At 34.7% G+C, this 20,227-nt stretch overlaps 2 protein-coding genes across 2 annotated transcripts; both read left to right on the top strand.

Moving 5' to 3' along the window:
* The first annotated feature begins 3,717 nt into the window (after window positions 1-3,717).
* On the top strand, window positions 3,718-4,098 carry LOC108221267 (uncharacterized). The gene has a single exon (XM_017395156.1). The coding sequence runs from the start codon at window positions 3,718-3,720 to the stop codon at window positions 4,096-4,098; it is 381 nt and encodes a 126-aa protein (XP_017250645.1).
* A 950-nt stretch (window positions 4,099-5,048) lies between these two features.
* LOC108203402 (uncharacterized) lies at window positions 5,049-8,405 on the top strand. The gene is made up of 2 exons (XM_064093796.1): window positions 5,049-7,567; window positions 7,658-8,405. The coding sequence occupies exons 1-2, from the start codon at window positions 5,049-5,051 to the stop codon at window positions 8,403-8,405; spliced, it is 3,267 nt and encodes a 1,088-aa protein (XP_063949866.1).
* Window positions 8,406-20,227: the final 11,822 nt, after the last annotated feature.

Genomic DNA, 20,227 nt, shown 5'->3' on the forward strand with positions numbered 1-20,227 from the left:
GGTTAATATTGTTGATAGCCTTTCATACTTGTACTCTAAACAAAGTAACAGAATGAGCCCATCATGATGAATTGATTATCCATATTCAAATGTGGGTCTGCCGAAGTACATGTCGAATTTGGACATAACAGTTGGCAACTACATTGCAGATAAAGAACAAGAACCCAAGATAAAATAACAATCTTAGAGCAACTCCAACGCTACAGAACTGTTAGCTAAAATCGCTGATGTGGCAACAGTTTGAGTCGGATATAGCTACTGAATGAAAAATGGGCTTCTCCAAGGGAGCCCAACTGTTAGTTACATTTTTAGATAACGCTCATCTACCCTTCATATTTGCTGATCAGCTTCTCGTCATCTAAAACACACCACGCCATCTCCCGCTTCATTTCCCGCTATATCAGTTCCCGCTCTATCATCAACACTGCGCGTCATTCTCGCTGCAAAGGTGATTCGTCTTTTTTCAATTCAGATAACATCATTTCAATTAGGTTTAGTTAGGTTTGATAATTTGCTAGATTATCAATGACTGTTGTTTATATACATAATTAGAGATTTGGTTCTTACAGAAATGGAAGGCTCATTTGTATCATTACTCAGTAATGATTCGTATGAATTTGAAGATGTGTTTTCCCAGCCACCCCCACAATCTCAATCCCAAACCCAGCAATCCCAACCCCAGCAAGATGTAGTAAAATCGAAAAAAGGAAAGAGGTCGAAGAACTTTTTAATGGAAGAGGACATGCTCTTGATTTCTGCTTGGTTGAATGTGAGTATTTTGGATATGTGAATGGATTTGAGTTTATGTGTTCTGAAAAGCATGTGTAATTCTCAATTATGGTAAAATTTACACCTTATACACTTCCTGATACCTAAAATTTAGATTTATAAATTAGTGTTTTAGTTTTAAAAATTATCTTATTTTTACAACAATTAAATATAATTTGGGAATGAAATTAATTTTAAAAACTATATCATTTGCATTATAAATAAAATCATTCAAATATTTAAATAACATATATTCTTGTCAAAAACTTCATTTGATTAAATTCAGAAAATAATTTATTTATGAGTTTTCTTTACAATACATAACTACAATATGTAAATTTAGTCGTTAAATTCGAAAATAGTAAAATAGTAGATTCTTAAATGATATTATTTTAATTAATCAGAATAAAATATATATATTTATATAAAATATTTATTTGAATGAATTTATTAAAAAATTATTTATAAAATTTATTCACAATAAATGACTATTATTTGAAAAATATAATTGTTAGAATTTGAAAATAACAGAATAACAGAATTTTAAATATAGCTAACCATAATAGCTAATACCGCTGGGGGACAAACCTTACAGGTTCAGCAGATTTTTAACTAATCATTTAAAATCACACTTTTAGCTAACAGATTTACATATCTCCGTTGGAGATGCTCTTATGGAAGCAAACTTATCATTGTTAACTATACAACATTGGAGTATTCACCAAAGCAAATCTATCCATGCCACAAATATTTTTCAGAAATGTACAATTTGCAGAATAAACCAAGACAATAACATTTTCTAGTCGTAAAAAATTGGCTAGTTTTCTTTCGAAAACTTAAAAATTTGGAGTATATGATCATGTATTAAAAATTGTTTTATGTATTTATCAAACTGAGAAGAAAGAATTTAGCTTAGAATTGTTAGGAAAAATATTGTAAGTAATAAATTTTTAATTCTCATCTTGTAAATAGTTGTGTTCATTACACAGAAGAGTTTTTTAATATAAAAATCTCTCATGTGGAAAAACAATCATACCTGAAATTTTGAATTTTTATATTATCTCTTATTTTGAATACACAACTAAAAAAGTATGAAACAAAAAGTTCTAAGAAAATAAGATTGTTGCTCACGCTACTATTATGGATTGAAGTACTAAATACTCGGACCAGAAAGTTTCTAAAAATAACAGAGCAGCAATGCAGACTACAATTGTTTCTCCAATGGCAGACCACTTTCAGGATGGACTCCTCCGGATACAGGCTGTTTGAAACTAAATGTTGATGCCTCCGTACTCCCGAGCTCCGACAAATTTTTGATCGGCGTGGTTCCTCGTGATCACAAGGGAGAGTTTGTAAATGGGAAGGTTATTTGTTTGTCAGGGATGGTTTCAGTGTTAGCAATCGAGATTAGAACAATTTTGGAGCGTCTGGAGTGGCTGACTTCTATGAAGCATCACATGGTGGTTATTGAATCAGACCCTACTTTCTCCATTCAGGTCATTGGACTGTGATAGTTAGTTGTGATAGTTAGTTTGATGAATGGCACATTAATAATTAGCTGTTTGACATGTTGAGAGCTTATTGTGTCTAATATGGGTTCTTCTCTTTCATTTTTTAAAAGACAAGCAAACAATGTACTTGACCTAATGGTTAGAATTCCATTTTCGCTAAATTATCAAAACGTGTTTTCGTCTCCCTCTCATGTTTTGATGGAGACTCTTATGTATGATTTACCTTCTTGATGGAAATCTAGTCTTTTATTCCAAAAAAAAAGAGTTTGGAAATCTAAAGATTGTATTTTATCCTTCTACAATCTTTCTGACCAGTTTTATAATTAAATAATAGTTTGCATGATTTCCAAATAACGACTGGTAATGTTGTGTGTCTTAAATTTTGTTCCCAAGTTATTTTTTCAAATGACTTGACAAACATATATCTTACTTTAATCGGATGGTTAATGTACATACAGGAAATCTCATTATTATTAATATAAGTTGAATCAATCATATATTACCAATAAATTTATGAAAAGAATTGGAAAATATTTATCAAAATAACTAGCATTTTCTTTTTGCTTGTATCTATCAAATACATTTTAAAATGTAATGATGAGGTATATGTTATGATGTACTTTATATTACAGGGTTGTTTGTTTTAAGAGGTAGAACGTAAATAAGTATATTCATTTTGAAGAAGCGAGAATACTACCTTCTCTCTCGGTGCTTCTGTTTCTTTTTCAAACACTTTATTAATTTATTTACTTACATTTCTTTACCTTAAATATTAAATCACTATTTTTAGATTTGCCTAAACGGCCTATATTATTACACCATTGCTTATCACCAGAGCACCACTTGTTCATATCACCCAGCTGCTTATCGTAACTGATTTGTAACAGAATCTTGTATATAGTGCGCACCACTTGTAGTTGTTAGATTCATTTCTTTACTTTTCTGTTTTTCTCTCTGTAACAAACACTGTATCTTCTTCAAGAATGTAAATACAAGAGCTTAGTTCAGTTCATCAATGGAGTTTGCAGCAACTTAAGATGGTATCAGAGCTACTCTTCCGCCTCGATCTTCTTCATCATTGATCTTCGTCGTCATCGTTGTCTCTGCCAGCTCCATTTCTCCACAATCTCTTCATTTCAGTTCGTGATGTTTCGTTTGCCTATCTCGATCTCCTTCGATCTCTTTCTCGATCTCTTTTCGATCTTGAATGCTTGAATGCATCACCACACATATGCTAATGCAGTTTTAGGCACAAACTCAATTATGACTGCTCGCAATACAAACACGAACACATCTAACACCTCTAATACCTCTAATCCGCAAATCATTGAAAATAATTCTCATCCACTTTATCTCCATAACAACGATCAGCCTGGTATGGTTCTGATTTCTAAAAAAGTTGTTAGGATCTGAAAACTATTATTCTTGGAAGCGTTCTATGAAAATTGCGTTGTCCTGCAAGAATAAACTTGTAATTGTTACTGGTGAGTATACTGCTCCTGCATCTGATTCTCCTTTGTTTGTACACTGGAATCGTGTCAATGATATGGTTATTACCTGGATCTTGAACACAGTTTCTGATGAAATTAGTAATAGCATGACCTATCTGGATAGTGCTTTTACTGTTTGGAATGAATTAGATGAGCGTTTTGCTGCTATTACTGGCCATAAGTACTATGAAACTCAGCGTGATCTGTTCAAGTTAGAGCAAGGAAATGACTCAATTGAGCTGTATTTCCACAAATTGAAAGGTTTTTGGGATGAAATTAAGGCTTTAGATCCAGCTGTTCCCTGCACTTGTGGTGCCACTATACCATAGATTGGCTATTGCAACCACTCAAAAAAAAATAATCTCAAAATCGTTGCCTTTGAAAAAAGAAAATCAATATATTGCAATGCCAAGAAAATCGTTACAATAGATTACCGTTTTCGTTAATAATTTTGAAATGAGTATAACTATTGCAATGTTATTATTTGGCGTTGCAATAGATCTTAATTTTTGGGCCAAAAAATTGGCGGGCCAATGAAAATAGCGGTGGCGGGATAATGAAAATTATTTTGCCGGTTTAATTGAAATATACACACAAAAGAGAACTATACACTAAAAAGAAAGTATACATCCAAACACTACTTCAGACCTCAGTATAACACTAACTCCAAACATCGAAGAGAAGGCAAGATAGAGAAGGGAGAAGGCGATCCATCGAGAAGAAGGCGAAAGAGAATATAAAGAAGGCGAGAGAGAAGGTACACTACCCTATACTCTCATTTTTCTCAAATAACCTATACTCTGTTTGATTGAGTGCATGTGTATATGTATTTTATCGTGTTTAATTTGTATATTTGCTGTTAATTAAGTTTGTGTGTATCTTCTGGGTTATCTTCTTAATTTATGGGTTACATAATGTGTGTATGTTAATTTAGGGGTTAATCTGTGTATGTTAATTTAGGGGTTTAATTAGGTTTTTGATTAATTTGGTGTTATTGTTTTTAAGTGGGTTCATATGTAAGAGTTGGGTTTATGTTCATATGCTTTGTTTAAGTTGAAATTGGTTTAATTACTTTTCAAATATTAGAATTTGTGTCCTGTTTAGGCTACTTTACTACTGTTCACATGCTCTTGTAGTTCCTAAAACATATATTCACCCATATTTGAGTGCAAAATTTATACATGACAGTGAAATGTTAATTTACAGGGGTTTAGTTATTTTTATAGGAGTTTATTAAATTTTTGTTTGTTTCTCTTTGCACCTGTGTAGAAATTCAGTGATGAATTGGGCATTACTTCCAAAGTATAGTGAAGAATATATAAGAGGGGTGAAAGATTTTGTGTCGAATGGTTTTGCAAATTTTGGTGTAGGAACTGAACTTAGGTGCCCTTGTAAGAAATGTATTAATCGGTTCTGGCACTCACGCGATGTCGTTCAAGATCATCTTATATGTCAGGGGCCATATCCAGAGTTTGTCAACTGGATATATGAGATTTCAACTTCTAAGTTCAAGAAAATCAGTGATACTAGTGATGATATGGAGTGTGATCAGGGGGGGTTTGGTTTGGGGGATGATTTTGATGAGATGATCCGTAATTCATATAAAAATGACATTGACACTAGTGGTAAAAATCAGATGAACAAAGATGCAATTAATTTTTATAGGCTAGTGGAGGAGGGCAAACAACCTTTGTATCCGGGGTCGAAAACTTTTACTCGTTTAAGTTTTGTAGTTAAACTTTACATGTTGAAGTGCACTTGTGGATTTACCGAGTCAGCCTTTAGTGCAATACTTGAGCTGATAAAAGAGGCCTTCCCCAACTCAAATTTGCCTCCTTCTTTTAGTGCTGCGAAGGGGATGATTAAAGAATTAGGCCTTGATTATGAGAAGATACATGCATGTCCTAACGATTGCATGCTATATTGGGCTAAAAATAAAGATGAAAATATATGCAAAGTGTGTGGAGTTTCAAGATGGAAAGCTGTAGATAATGATAAAAATGATATATTAGAGAAGGATGATAGGAAACAATATAAAGTCCCTGCCAAAGTTGTGAGATACTTTCCGTTGAAACCTAGGTTACAAAGAATGTTCTTGTCTAAAGAATATTCTGAACTCATGACTTGGCACGCAACGGGCCGAATAAATGATGGAAAGTTAAGACATCCTGCCGATGCCAAGGGCTGGAAGTCAATGGATGCAAGTCATCCAAAATTTGCTCAAGAAAATCGAAATGTTAGGTTGGGGTTAGCGGCAGATGGGTTTAATCCTTACCGTACTATGAGTATATCTCACAGTACTTGGCCTGTGATGCTAGTTAATTATAATTTACCACCTTGGTTGATTATGAAACCTGAGAATATAATTCTTTCAACTCTGATCCCTGGTCCTACACAGCCTGGTAATGAAATAGATGTGTATTTGCAGCCACTTATAGCTGAGTTAAAAGAGTTGTGGGAAACTGGTATAGAAACATATGATGCCCACTTTAACAACACTTTTACCTTGCACGCGAGCCTGTTATGGACAATAAGTGATTTTCCGGGGTATGGGGTTTTATCAGGTTGGACCACAAAGGGATACCTTGGTTGTCCCGAATGTCACTATGAAACATCATCAACCTATTTGAAGCACAGCCGTAAAGTTTGTTACATGAGCCACAGAAAATTCCTACCTCCTGATCACAAGTTTAGATTTGACACCAAAAGATTTAACGGGGAAGTTGAAACAAATCTTTGTCCTGAACCTTTATCCGGAAATTTCATTGTTAGACTTCTGGGTAAATTTAGGAATAATTTTGGAAAGCTGAAGGGTAAGAAAAAAGATGCAGATTGTCCTTGGAAAAAAAAGTCGATATTCTTTGAGTTACCGTATTGGAGTGATCATTTAATTAGACATAATCTAGATGTGATGCATATAGAGAAAAACATCGTCGATAAAATCTTAGGAACTTTGTTAAACATTGGGGGCAGAACAAAGGACCATCTAAATGCTCGTCTAGATTTGCAGGAGATGGGGATTCGTAAGATTCTTCATCCTGTGAAATCTGCTGATAACAATCACTTTGAAATTAGGGCAGCTTGTTTTGACATGACCAGAAAAGAAAAGGAAGACTTCTGTTCAGTGCTGATGAATGCTAGACTGCCATATGGATGTGCGTCTAATATCAGCCGGTGTGTGCAATTGAATGAAAGAAAAATTTCTGGTTATAAAAGTCATGATGCACACTTTCTTCTTCAATACCTACTTCAATTTGCTGCCATCAAAACCTTAAAACCTGAGGTCGCGATACCTTTGATTCGACTTGGTTCCTTCTTTCGGGGCATATGTGGAAAAGTAATACAGTTAGATGACGTAGAGAAGTTGCAAAATGAAATCATCGAAATACTTTGCCAGCTTGAAACTATCTTTCCCCCGGCATTCTTTGATATTATGGTTCATCTGCCAATTCATTTATGTAAAGAAATTGAATTTGGAGGACCTGTGCACCTTAGATGGATGTTTGGGATTGAAAGGTATTTGAGTAAATTGAAGTCATATGTTCGTAATAGGAGCAAACCAGAAGGCTGCATAGCTGAAGGGTACATGGTTGAAGAATGCCTAACGTTTTGTTCTAGATTCTTAGCTGATGATAGCAAAAACAAATTGAACTCTATGAAGTCAAATGTTGGAAGTCATATTGGTTCAAGGCGAAACAAGGATGGAAAACCTATACATTTGGCAGAAAAGATATGGATTAATGCTCATCGATACGTATTGTTCAACTGCGGCAACATGGAAATAGAGCAACTTATAGAGTAATGTCTTTCCCCTGGTTTTTACTCAAGTTTATATAGTAATTTATAATACTACCCTGTTTAAATATTTGAAATTTTACATAACTGCAGGGAACACCGTTCCTTATATGACAATCAAGTGAAGTCAAAGTTGTATAAAAGGGAAAGAGAACACACAAAGGAATTTTATAACTGGTTGAAGGATGAGGTTCAAAAAAAGGAGGAATGCTCACCTGAACTATTAGCTTTGTCAAAGGGGCCTCAACGAGCAGCAAGAAAATTTAGTGGTTATATAATTAATGGATTTAGATTCCATACAAAACAAAGAGACGGGAAGTGTACGACACAAAACAGTGGTGTTTATTTGACCGCGCAGACTACTAGTTTTGCTAGTACTAAAGACAAAAACCCCATTGTTGCAGATGTTAGTTACTATGGAGCCATTGAAGAAATTATCGAGGTTGATTATTGGGGAGCATTGTCAGTAGTTTTGTTTAGATGCATTTGGTACCAAAAGGATAAAGACTGTCATGGATTGACAAGGGTCAACTTTAACAGAATTTATCAAAAAGATGACCCATTTGTTTTAGCTACACAAGTACAACAAGTTTTCTACATTCAAGATTGTTCTGAGAAGAACTTGTATTTTGTTGTTAAAAAACTGCCAAGGGACTACAATGATATGGAAGACGAAAGTGATCCACTTGAAGAAGTTAGTGGACCTACAATGCAGCAAGAACTAATTTTTCCTGTAAATACCCTACCTGATGATGATAGTTGGTACAGAGATGATGTGCCGAATAGACAAATCCCTGTTACGCCAACTGAAATGGAAGAAAATGATGAAATCTGCGAATGAGACTTATTAATTTATTGTATTTCAAATATATGTCAAATTTTAGGAGTTCATGTTAGTTGTAATGTACCAACTCTATTCCTTGTGTTGTGGCATATTATTGTGAAAACAAGGTTGTAATTTTATTGTTTTTAATTAGCTTGCTATTTCTTATCTGCTTTTTAGTTTTTGCACCCTTTTACCTATTACTTGCTTCTGTTAGTTTCTTACTAGCTTCCTAATTGCTTTTAGCTTATTGATCCTACAAGTCCATCAAAGGTCTAACATTTCTCTTGGGATTTGTCTATTTTCAGGATGGCAGAGTACTTTTATCTGAGGTTCTACCACAAAGGACAATTTGTAAAGAACAAATACTTGTGTGGAAAATGTATGAAGATACCAGTTGCTGTTGAAGTTGACAGATTTTCCTTCTCCGTGCTTATGGAATATGTGAAGGACGACGTGGGGTACACTGAAATAGGAGGGATTTATGTTAAGAAGCAAGGTGGTGGCTGGAAATTAGTCTCTTCTGATGCAGATGTGGGTGAGCTTGTTAAGGGTTTACTAGATGGTTGTCACTTAGATTTTTACATTGACACTGTTGTGGACAAGGCAATAGAGCCGGTGAAGCAGATGCAACCTCATGTGATCATGAGGCCAAGGACAAGTTTTTTTGAAGGTAATTATCAAAAGTTTTTGGAATTATTTTGGTGTGAGTCTTGGTATCGTTATTTGGTTTTCTTTCTCTCGAATTACATGTGTGTAAATAATACTCTTGTAGGTCTGGATAAAGTGAAGACACAGTATGTGACAATACACACACTTCAAAAAGATCAAAAGAATAAGAAAAAAGAAGCTCATGAGGACTTGAATTTAATTGGTAATGAGAAGGTGCAATCTCCACCAGAAATTGAGGGAGATGACATCAACAAGAAGAAAACTACTAAAGCTGCTGAATTGGTTGTTAATGAGGAGAATGTGGAATCTGCTGCGCACATTGAGGTTTACGGAAAAAGCAAGAAAAAACTTACCAAAAAGGCGAGTTTATTGATAAAACACATCTCTGACATATATTATTGTATATTATATATGATCATGCAACAACTAATCATGTGTAATTTATTTAGGATATTCTTGCTGATTTTGAAGAAAAAAGAAAGAAGAGAGTCGCTGAAAACAATCAAATGTTGGAACGACTGAGAATAAAGAAATTGAAAGCTGATCTTGAAGATCAAAAAACAAAAAAGAAAAAAGTAGAAGAAGATATTGGCAATATATCAGACCTAGAATTTGATCGAGAGTATGTGTCGGGACAGGATAGCCTCCCAACTAGTGAAGAGGAGCAACCGGCGAAGGTTTGTATAACTTATTCAAGTATTAATTCAAGCTTTGCAATTAATATTATATATAGAAGTTTAATATATGATTCTGAATTAATTAGCGGACCAAAAAAGCTCCATCAGTGAAGGTTGCCACCAAACCACCGACAACTCGTTCAAAAACGGCACAAAAGGCTGCTGATGAGGGTAAACAGGTGCATTTTTCTTGCATTTTAATTTTCTTTTTTTTTTGTGCATTTTAAGTTCATATTTTCTCCATTTTATGTTCTATTTTTCCCAATTTATTTCATATTTTCTGTAATTTAGGTTAATTTCACAATTTTTTGAGTTTATATACTTTATAAACTTTTTTGCAAGGTTAATGATGAAGTGGCAGTACCACCTCCCCCCCAGCTACCTAGTACTCTCCAAGAATTGAAGCAGATAAAGAGGGCGTACAGTAATGATGGAGTTGGAACCATGGAGGCATTTGTAAAGATGAGACAAAGCCTCAAGGAAAAGGAACAAGAAGCAGCTAGCAATGCAGAGGACAATGATGCTGAGGTAAATAAGGAACCAACAGATGGCAAGGTTCCAGCTGAAGGTATGTTTTTGATCCTTAAGTTGTGGTAGAAATTTCAATTATATATATATATATATATATATATATGACTAATCCTATATAAAAATGGTGTTTAATTACTTTGAAATATATATATCAAGGTGAAACTAAAGTTGCAAGGCGTAGAGGACCTACGAAAATGAGTTCTGTTTTTACGAGAAAATTGGAAGAAAGACCACATCTGATCCTAAATCATGAGTTGCAACCTGTGCATGAAGATAGTAAAATAAGATCAGAATTTGGCAGTTTTTTGGGGACAATAGGGAGACAATGTGTACCCCTAGATTATGTCAACTGGAGCCGAGTTCCCGAAACAGAGAAGAATGGTTGGTGGGAGTTTGTCAAGGTCAAAACCACACATACTACAAATTATCTTTAAATTACATGTTTAGATTATGCAGCTTATGAAAATAATGTTGGTACATAATCTGTTTTGTTATGTTTCATATGTAGACAAAGTATGTCATTCCGGAGGAGGGAAAAGATTGGGTTTTAAAGACCATTTGTGATGCGTGGAGGATGTACAAAAGCCGTTTTAAGGCCGAATATTATACCAAATATGACAATGATGAGGAGAGGTTGAAGAGAAGGCCGCAGTCAATTCCTCTTGAGAAATTCAAGATTTTGCTACAATATTGGGGTGATGAAAAAATTAAGTCTACTGCTGTAAAAAATGCAAATAACCGAAGAAGGGTTATTGATACGCACACTGCTGGCCGTACATCATTTGCACAAATCAGGAACGACATGGTATGCTCCTGGATCTTAATTAATTATATATCATTTTTTATCATTATTAAATATGTTTTGTACTTGTTAATTATTATTTGTTAATTTATGTCAGAAAAAGGTCCAGTCGACCCCTGATACACCCACAAAGGCAGACATTTACCCTAAAACACGCAAAGGTCATGAAAAGAAGGTCAGGAGTAATATTTTTTCTAGTATTGTTAATTAGGAATGTACGTATGATCAATATCTTGAATTTGTACATGTGTGTGTAAACACTTATTTATTGTTCATATTTTGATTATTTGTAGACTACTAAAAATGCCGAGGGAAATGATAATGAGGAGGAAGCAGATGCAGATGCAGATGCAGAAGATAAGGCCGAAGAAGCAGCAAAGACAATTGTTGAAATAGATTTTGCAGCTCATGGACCAAACTGGCTTGTTGGGAGGAGCGGAAGAACAAGCAAAACACGGAATATCACAACACATGAAAGCAGAAAAGCTGAGGAATTAGCAACTCTGAGAAAGGAAATAGCTGCTGAAATGGAGGATAAGCTTAATAAAAAGTTGAAGACAATCCTCGAACATTTGGCTGAGAAAAACCCATCGCTGCATATAAATGTCGATGAACTATGTGCAAGTGGTCAGAGTGAGGAGTCAGAGGATGAGAGCGATGCAGCTGCTGATTCTTAATCAGCTACTATATTCCAGACTTGGCCTATTTTGATGTCAAAATATTTGATGTAATTAACCTACGTACTTAGACTATTTCTAGTAGTTCTAGACTTGTGATGGCCTTTTAATTTGATGTAGTACTGATATTGCACTTGGTTGGCTGTGGTTGTTTAGGACTTAGTTTGTAGTTATGGAGTTGTGGTAGTTGTGGTTGGTAACAGTCTCAGTACTGTTTTTGGGATTTATTGTGTTGTTGAACCTTTATTGGTGGATTGCTATATTTTGAAAATGGTCATGTCAATTTTTTTTTAACCAGACTGTTGCAATATATGTTTTTAATGTTGCATTAGAGAATAATTTTATAATTGAAAATCATTTAAATATCAATGCATTTGGTACAAAAGATGTTGCCATAGGTTGTATATGGCAATGCTTAATTATAAGAAAGTGTTGCAATCCTTTGTTGCAATAAAATCACAACCAACTGCAATGAGTAAGTACCATTGCTATATAGGACAATTTTGTTGCAATATGTTGTTGTTGCAATGATAATAGCATGTTGCAATACAGGTGTAAATCATTGCATAAAGTACCCTATGCCAACGGGAGCAAAGTTAACGGTGATTTTTTTGAAAACTGTTGCAATAAACTCTACTGCAATGCTTTTTCGTCATATGGCAACTATTTTTAGTGGTTGCGATATCCAATCTATGGTGTAGTGTGCAGCCAGGGTTTGGGAGACTAAATCTGAAAAGAAATACTTGATACAGTTTCTCATGGGGCTTCACTCTAGTTACACTGCTGCAAGGGGACAGATCCTTATGATGAACCCATGGCCCACTGTGAGTCAAGCTTTTATGCTGCTTAAACAAGAAGAAAAACAGAGGCAGACCCCTCTTTCTTCTGTTTCACCTGTTGCTATGATGGTTAACATGTCCAAATCATCTGGTGACTACATCCAGAATAAGTTTAGTGATCGTCCTTCACATCCTGTTCAAGAATGCACTCATTGTCACTTGAAAGGTCACACTAAAGAAAAATGTTACAAGTTGATTGGGTATCCTGCTGATCATCCCAATCACCCCAACAACAGGACTAAACGCAAATTTGCTCCTAACAACAAGGCTAAACCTGCTGCTTTACAAGTTTCTTCTGAATCTCAGGCTGATGCAAATATCAATCCTCCAGCTGACTCATTCTCCACTAAAATGGATGCTATTCAGAGTCAATTGAACTCCCTCATGAAGTGTTTCAATGAATCTCAAAGCAGTTCATCCACTACTCCCTCTGGCTCCACACAGTACAGTCTTGCAACGCACTTTGCAGGTACTGCTTTCTCTATGTTTTCCTCCATACATATCCCTGATAATGTTTGGGTTTTGGATACGGGGGCCACGAACCATATGTGCTGTAATGCTAAGTACATGACTAATGTTACAGTACTGTCTACACCTTTGACTGTCAAATTCCCAAATGGACAAACTGCCCTTGTCACTCACATAGGCTCTGTCTATTTTCATGTGCTGTCTATATCTGTCCCAGATGTACTCTTTATCCCTTCATTCACGTTCAATTTACTATCTGTCAGTAAATTGTCTTCACAAATCAATTCCACAATACATTTTACTTCCAATTCTTGTTATGTGCAGGACCAATACCAGATGAGGGAATTGGTTCTTGGTAATCTAGTTGATGGCTTATATCAGTTACTCAACCTACCCACATCTTCTTCCCCTACTGCTCTTGCTACTCAGATTTCAGAGTTCTCAGTGTGGCACAAATGTCTTGGCCACATACCACCATTTGTTTTGTCTAAAATTCCTAGTTTAGACATACAATGTACTGTTGATAAATGTAATCCTTGTGTTGTATGCCCACTGGCTAAACAATGTCGACTGCCGTTTTCTAGTAGTACTTCTAATGCTGCTAAACCATTTGATCTTGTCCATTGTGACATTTGGGGACCGTATCGAGTCTCTTCTTATAATAGTTGTCGCTATTTTCTCACGCTTGTTGATGATTTTACTCGTGGTTTGTGGACTATTCTTCTACCAACTAAACAGCATGCTAATCAATCTCTAAAGGATTTCTTCTATTATGTTCATACTCAATTCTCTACAACCATTAAGTGTCTCCGGACAGATAATGGTGGAGAGTTTATGAGTCACAATTTATCCACCTTCTTACTGTCACAAGCTACTATTCACCAGACCTCTTGTTCATACACTCCACAACAAAACGGGAGAGTCGAACGAAAACATAGAAATCTTTTAGAGATGTCACGAGCTTTGATGTTTCAAGCTCAGTTGCCTAGTGCGTTTTGGAGTGACTGCATTCTCACCTCCACATATTTGATTAACAGAATACCAACTACTGTGTTGGGTTTTGTTTCTCCGTATGAAAAGTTGTTCAACAAATCACCATCATATGATCACCTACGTGCTTTTGGTTGTCTTGCACATATGACTTTACATGATGCAGACAAATTTTTCCCCCGTGCTATGCCCACCGTTTTTCTTGGATACTCCATGACACAAAAAGGGTATAAACTATATAATCCAGTTACCCATCAGTTTCACGTTAGTCGTCATGTAGTCTTTAATGAATCTGTATTTCCTTTTCACACAGCACCACATAGAACAGTTCCTTTTACACCTCCAGATCATGTCTTCAATGACACTCTTGAGTTGTCTACTCCTCTTGATACATTCACAGAGGCTACTACTGATACTACAAGTACAGACACATCTAATACTACTGATAATCCTACTGATCCTGTGTCTCCTACTGTTGTGACTACTGATACTGCACAAAGTGAATCTATTCCATCTGATGTTCCTGATGAACTTCATCCTACTGTTGCTCCTACTCGTTTTTCTTCCAGACGACGAGTAGAGCCTATCTGGATGAAGAACTATGCAGTTCCTAAGCCCTCTGCTTCTGCTAACACAGCAGAAGCCATCCTTCTAGATTGTCCAATTGATGCTGACAAGTATGATTTCAGCAAATATACTCCTTCCAGTCCAATTTTTGCTTGTTCTGTTAGCAGCAAGGATGTTATTCCTGAGCCTTACAATTACAATCAAGCTCTAAAAGATCAACGTTGGATTGATGCCATGAACAAGGAGCTTCATGCTCTGGAAACTAACAATACTTGGCAATTAGTTTCTCCCCCTGCAAACAAGAAGGTCGTTGCTTGTAAATGGATTTTTAGAGTCAAATACTTGCCTGATGGTTCTTTAGATAAGTTCAAGGCACGTCTTGTTGCCAAGGGATATACTCAAATTGAGGGTCAAGATTACCATAACACGTTTTCACCTGTAGCTAAAATGGCTACTGTCCGCACTGTTTTGGCACTAGCAACTGTGAAAGATTGGGATATACACCAGCTTGACGTTAATAACGCGTTCCTCCATGGTGAATTATCTGAAGAAGTTTATATGGAGCTTCCTCAAGGACACCCTATGCATGGTTCTGGACTGGTTTGTCGCTTAATCAAGTCTATATACGGTTTGAAACAAGCTTCTCGAGTATGGTTCGAGAAACTTGCTTCAGTTTTGCTTGATCTTGGCTTTACACAGACAGTTGCTGATTACTCATTGTTTGTTTACAAAACAGATGATGTTTTTGTGGCTGCTTTAGTTTATGTCGACGACATACTTCTTACAGGAAACAGTACTGAGTTCATTACTCATGTCAAAACTGTTCTCCACTCAACTTTTACCATTAAAGATTTAGGCTTGGCCAAGTATTACCTAGGCCTTGAGATTCACAGAACTCCAGAAGGTCTATACCTTCATCAGCATAAGTTCATCCATGACCTCCTTGTAGAAGCAGGATTGGAACATTGCAAACCTCTATCACTGCCTATTGATCGCACTGTGAAGCTCTCACCTACAGAGGGTGAACTCTTATCTGAACCAACCGTTTATCGGAAATTCGTGGGTAAATTGCTTTACTTAACAGTTTCAAGGTCTGACATCACTTATGCAGTCCACCATTTGAGTCAATTTTTATAAAACCCTCGAGTTCCTCACATGATGACAGTACAACGTGTTCTACGTTATCTTAAAGGAACGCCATATCAAGGTCTATCACATGATGACAGTACAACGTGTTCTACGTTATCTTAAAGGAACGCCATATCAAGGTCTATTCTATTCTGCCAACACAACCCTCAAACTTGAAGCATATTGTGATAGTGATTGGGGGTCTACTCTGGATTCTTCTGGTATGTTGAAGAGCATTACTGGCATGTGCCTAACTCTGGGCTCTTTCCTCATCAACTGGCATTCTTCCAAACAAAAGGTTGTTTCTCGCTCGACAGCTGAGGCCGAATTGCGTGCTCTTGCAGACACCACTTGTGAAGTCTCTTGGTTTAATCTGCTGCTAAGTGAGCTACAAGTACCCCAGACTTTACCAGTTGTCGTCTACATTGATAATCAGGCTGCACTGGATATTGCTGCAGATCCTGTGTTTCACCCACAAACAAAGCACTTTGCTTTGGATTGTCATTTTGTTCGACAACAAGTTCAATCTACACTTATTCATCCTCGATATCTGCCCAGTGCATCTCAGTTGGCTGATATTTTCACCAAAGGTTTAAGCCGAACAGCTCATTGGCATTTGTTATCCAGATTGAATGTTCTACCACCACCTTCAATCTGAAGGGGGGCTATTACACCATTGCTTATCACCACCATTGCTTATCACCAGAGCACCACTTGTTCATATCACCCAGCTGCTTATCGTAACTGATTTGTAACAGAATCTTGTATATAGTGCGCACCACTTGTAGTTGTTAGATTCATTTCTTTACTTTTCTGTTTTTCTCTCTGTAACAAACACTGTATCTTCTTCAAGAATGTAAATACAAAAGCTTAGTTCAGTTCATCAATGGAGTTTGCAGCAACTTAAGATATATAAGTCATTGAAATTTCTACCATACTTTTATAACTATGGAGATAATTTGAATCTGTAACAAAAATAAGTTCGAATGATTGTAGCTAGTGTTCAATGTCTAACAGAACATCAATTTCGCTGAGGTGTCGCATAAACAATTTCATTATTTTGTTCAAGATTTTAATTTATTCTTTATTAATAGTTTTAGAAATTATTTATTTAATTATATGTTTATATTTCCGTCTTAACATTTTATGAATAATTAATAACTTTAAATCTATATGATCTTAGTTTAAAATATTCTTTGACGTAAATAATTTAATTAATTATATAAGTTATTTTGTTATATTTGGATTTATAATTATGTATCCATATAATTTATTATATTTGTATTTATTGGAACTCAAGTAAAATTTATATTATTTTGTATACATCTTTTTGATCAAATACAAAACTATAAAAATTTAAATAATTAACATGTTAAAAAAAATATAAAACCTCAAATTTTATTGAATGTTTAAGTTTGTTAATAATTGTAATTACACATTTGAATATACACTAACATATAATGTTCGGATCTTAATATTTAATAATTTTAGTATTGCATGATTTTGTTTAGGATATATATTTGTGCTATAATATTATATAAAATCATGTACATAGCATGTGTAAATACTTAATATATTAACATTATTTATTTATAGATTATAATATTTAAAATCATAAATATCTTCATTTGTTTTAGTGAAAAATAATATTAAAATATATATTTTTTTACAAATTAGTGTCCGAAAATTAATACAATATATTAAAAATATTATAACAACTACATTTATAAATTGTATTGTACTAAGAAAAATTATGATTTTCTTTTATAAGTTATAAATTTTAATTGCTTAATATGAAATTTAAGTTTATAGTTATTATTTAAATAACATATTCAAATTCATATTATTTTTTCAAAAATTAAAAGAATATAGTAAACCCCATGTGCATATTCCTAATTAATTATAGAAAATATAATTTAGTTAATTGTCGTGTTATATTCATTCAAACTCAATCTAGCAAGTGAGACCACCTAATAGCCTAATTCATAATTAACAAAGAGGAAACTAGCTTTAAATCGGAACAATCCTAAACGCAACTACTTATGCCTTTTTTTGGTTTTTATGCGAATATATTGTACCTTCAGAGTCAAACTTGATGACAACCGCTACCAAATACAGTCTGATATTAAGATTTCTTGTTTTACTGCTTTGACATATTTCAGACACTCTGAATTAACTAATAGATATTATAAAAAGAATATAAATATAAGTATTTTATATTAAAATATACTCTGTAATTTTAATATTACGTATTCATGTTCCGGATAATTTCGGGTAACCCAAATTCAATCCAAAATTGACCTTTCTCCGGGTTGATTTTGGGTCAATCCGAACTATTGAAAAACTCCAACCTGAATTCAGACTTTACAGGTCGAATTTGTGTCGGATTGTCACCCCTGCTTTCCTAGCCCACCCTCTCACCATCCTTTTCTTTTTCGCCTCTCGCACTCTTTCTCTCTCTAACCGTCGGTTTGGATTCGGTTATAATTGGCACAGTTTTATTTACTAAACCGACAATCATAAAATTAAGAAACAACATACGAACGGAGAAAAATTAATACCCGTAATTTACAATTAATAATTATTACAGCAGTGGATTTTAAACTTTCAACACAACTGGATGCATTGAAAACATTTTAAGGGTTTTGGCTTTGGAGTCCGTCAGGACTTGGACCAATTGTATATGCACCAGAAGGCCAATCTCAATTTACAAGTTGATGTTATAGACTTATATGTGTTCTTCATATATTCGAACAGTTTAATAATTTTTAAATACAATATAGATTGTATATTTATTATATTATGTATTATATATTTTGTATTTAATTACTATTTGAATAATCGGTTCGGTTTGATTTTTTTTGGTTCGGTTGGGAGGTACAACCGGAATCCGACCATTTAAATCGGATTGGTTTTTTATTTTTCGATTTCAGTTCGGATCGGTCTTCTCCAGGTTTTTTCAGTTTCGTTTCGGTTTCGGTTTCAAATCGGTTTCTTGCTCCGCCCTACTGTAAACAACCCAATCAACACAGACAAAGATGACAACGGCCGTGTTGGAATAGAAGACTGTGTCTTGGGTGGCTACGGCGAATATCGAGAAATCATCTAGGGAGATCTGGTGCCCAAAGTTGACCCAGGAGTGGACGAGACGGCGAGTGCTGGTGGTGATGGGGAAGAAGGTGTCACTTGTGCAAGAACGTTGATCGGTGCTGGCGGAAATGTTGACGACGCCGAAGTGGGTGAAAGTGGTGGAGATGACTGGATTATCAAGCACAGAGTATATGAAGTTTTTGGAGAACATTGAATTATCAAGCAGGGAGTAGGTTAAGTTGGTGGAGACGACTGAATCATCAAGCAGATAGACGACCGAGTTATCAAGCATGAAGTATGTGAAGTTGGTGGAGACTACTGAATTATCAAACAAGATATATAACTGAATTCTCAGCTTGTAGCACTTTGTAGCTGCTTTTAATTGGTTGCTTTTAGTTAGTTTCACGGTTGCTTTTAGTTAGTTTCGCGGTTACTTTTAGTTGATTTCATGATTATTTTTGTGATATTAGTATTGGAACGTAGGAGCACTCATTTTTCGACATTTGCAACTTATTATATAATTAAATGTAATTTTTAATAGATTTTTTAAATGTATATTTGTGGTTGCGTATATGATTGCAATCAGATATGGTTACAAATACAACTTCCGTATTTTTACAATATATTTTAAAAGATAATATTTTTGCAATATGTTTTTAAAAAAATGATTGTACTTTTGCAAAAAGTTATTCCAGTTTTCGATATTTATGAAAAAACGCAATATAATATCGGCATTCATAATTACGGGAATCAATATACTTATATAAAGGAGAAGCGAGGGGCGTGTAGGTGGCGCCTCTCACATCGCTCCGTTCTATTTTTCTAATTTTTTGGAATTTTTGGATGAAAAATATTAAAAATTAGAACTACCTTTTTTAGTTTCTGGTATATTAGAAGCAAGTTTCAGAATCTGATTTTGTTTCAGATTATTTATGGAATATGGTAGCTTGAAAGTTTTAATCTGATTTTGTTTCAGATTATTTAATTATAGGAAAGACAGATTATTTATAGAATATAGTTACTTGAAAATTTTAATCTGATTTTGTTCAGATTATTTAATTATGGGAAAGAGTAGGTGGCGCCTATCACATCGCTCCGTTCTATTTTTCTAATTTTTTGGAATTTTTGGATAAAGAAGAAGCGAGGGGCGTGTAGGTGGCGCCTCTAACATCGCTCCGTTCTATTTTTCTAATTTTCTGGAATTTTTGGATGAAAAAATTAAAAATTAGAACTACCTTTTTTAGTTTCGGGTATATTAGAAGCAAGTTTCAGAATCTGATTTTGTTTCAGATTATTTATGGAATATGGTAGCTTGAAAGTTTTAATCTGATTTTGTTTCAGATTATTTAATTATAGGAAAGACAGATTATTTATAGAATATAGTTACTTGAAGATTTTA

This window comes from Daucus carota, chromosome 5, assembly GCF_001625215.2.
Source record: "Daucus carota subsp. sativus chromosome 5, DH1 v3.0, whole genome shotgun sequence".
NCBI lineage: Eukaryota > Viridiplantae > Streptophyta > Magnoliopsida > Apiales > Apiaceae > Daucus > Daucus carota.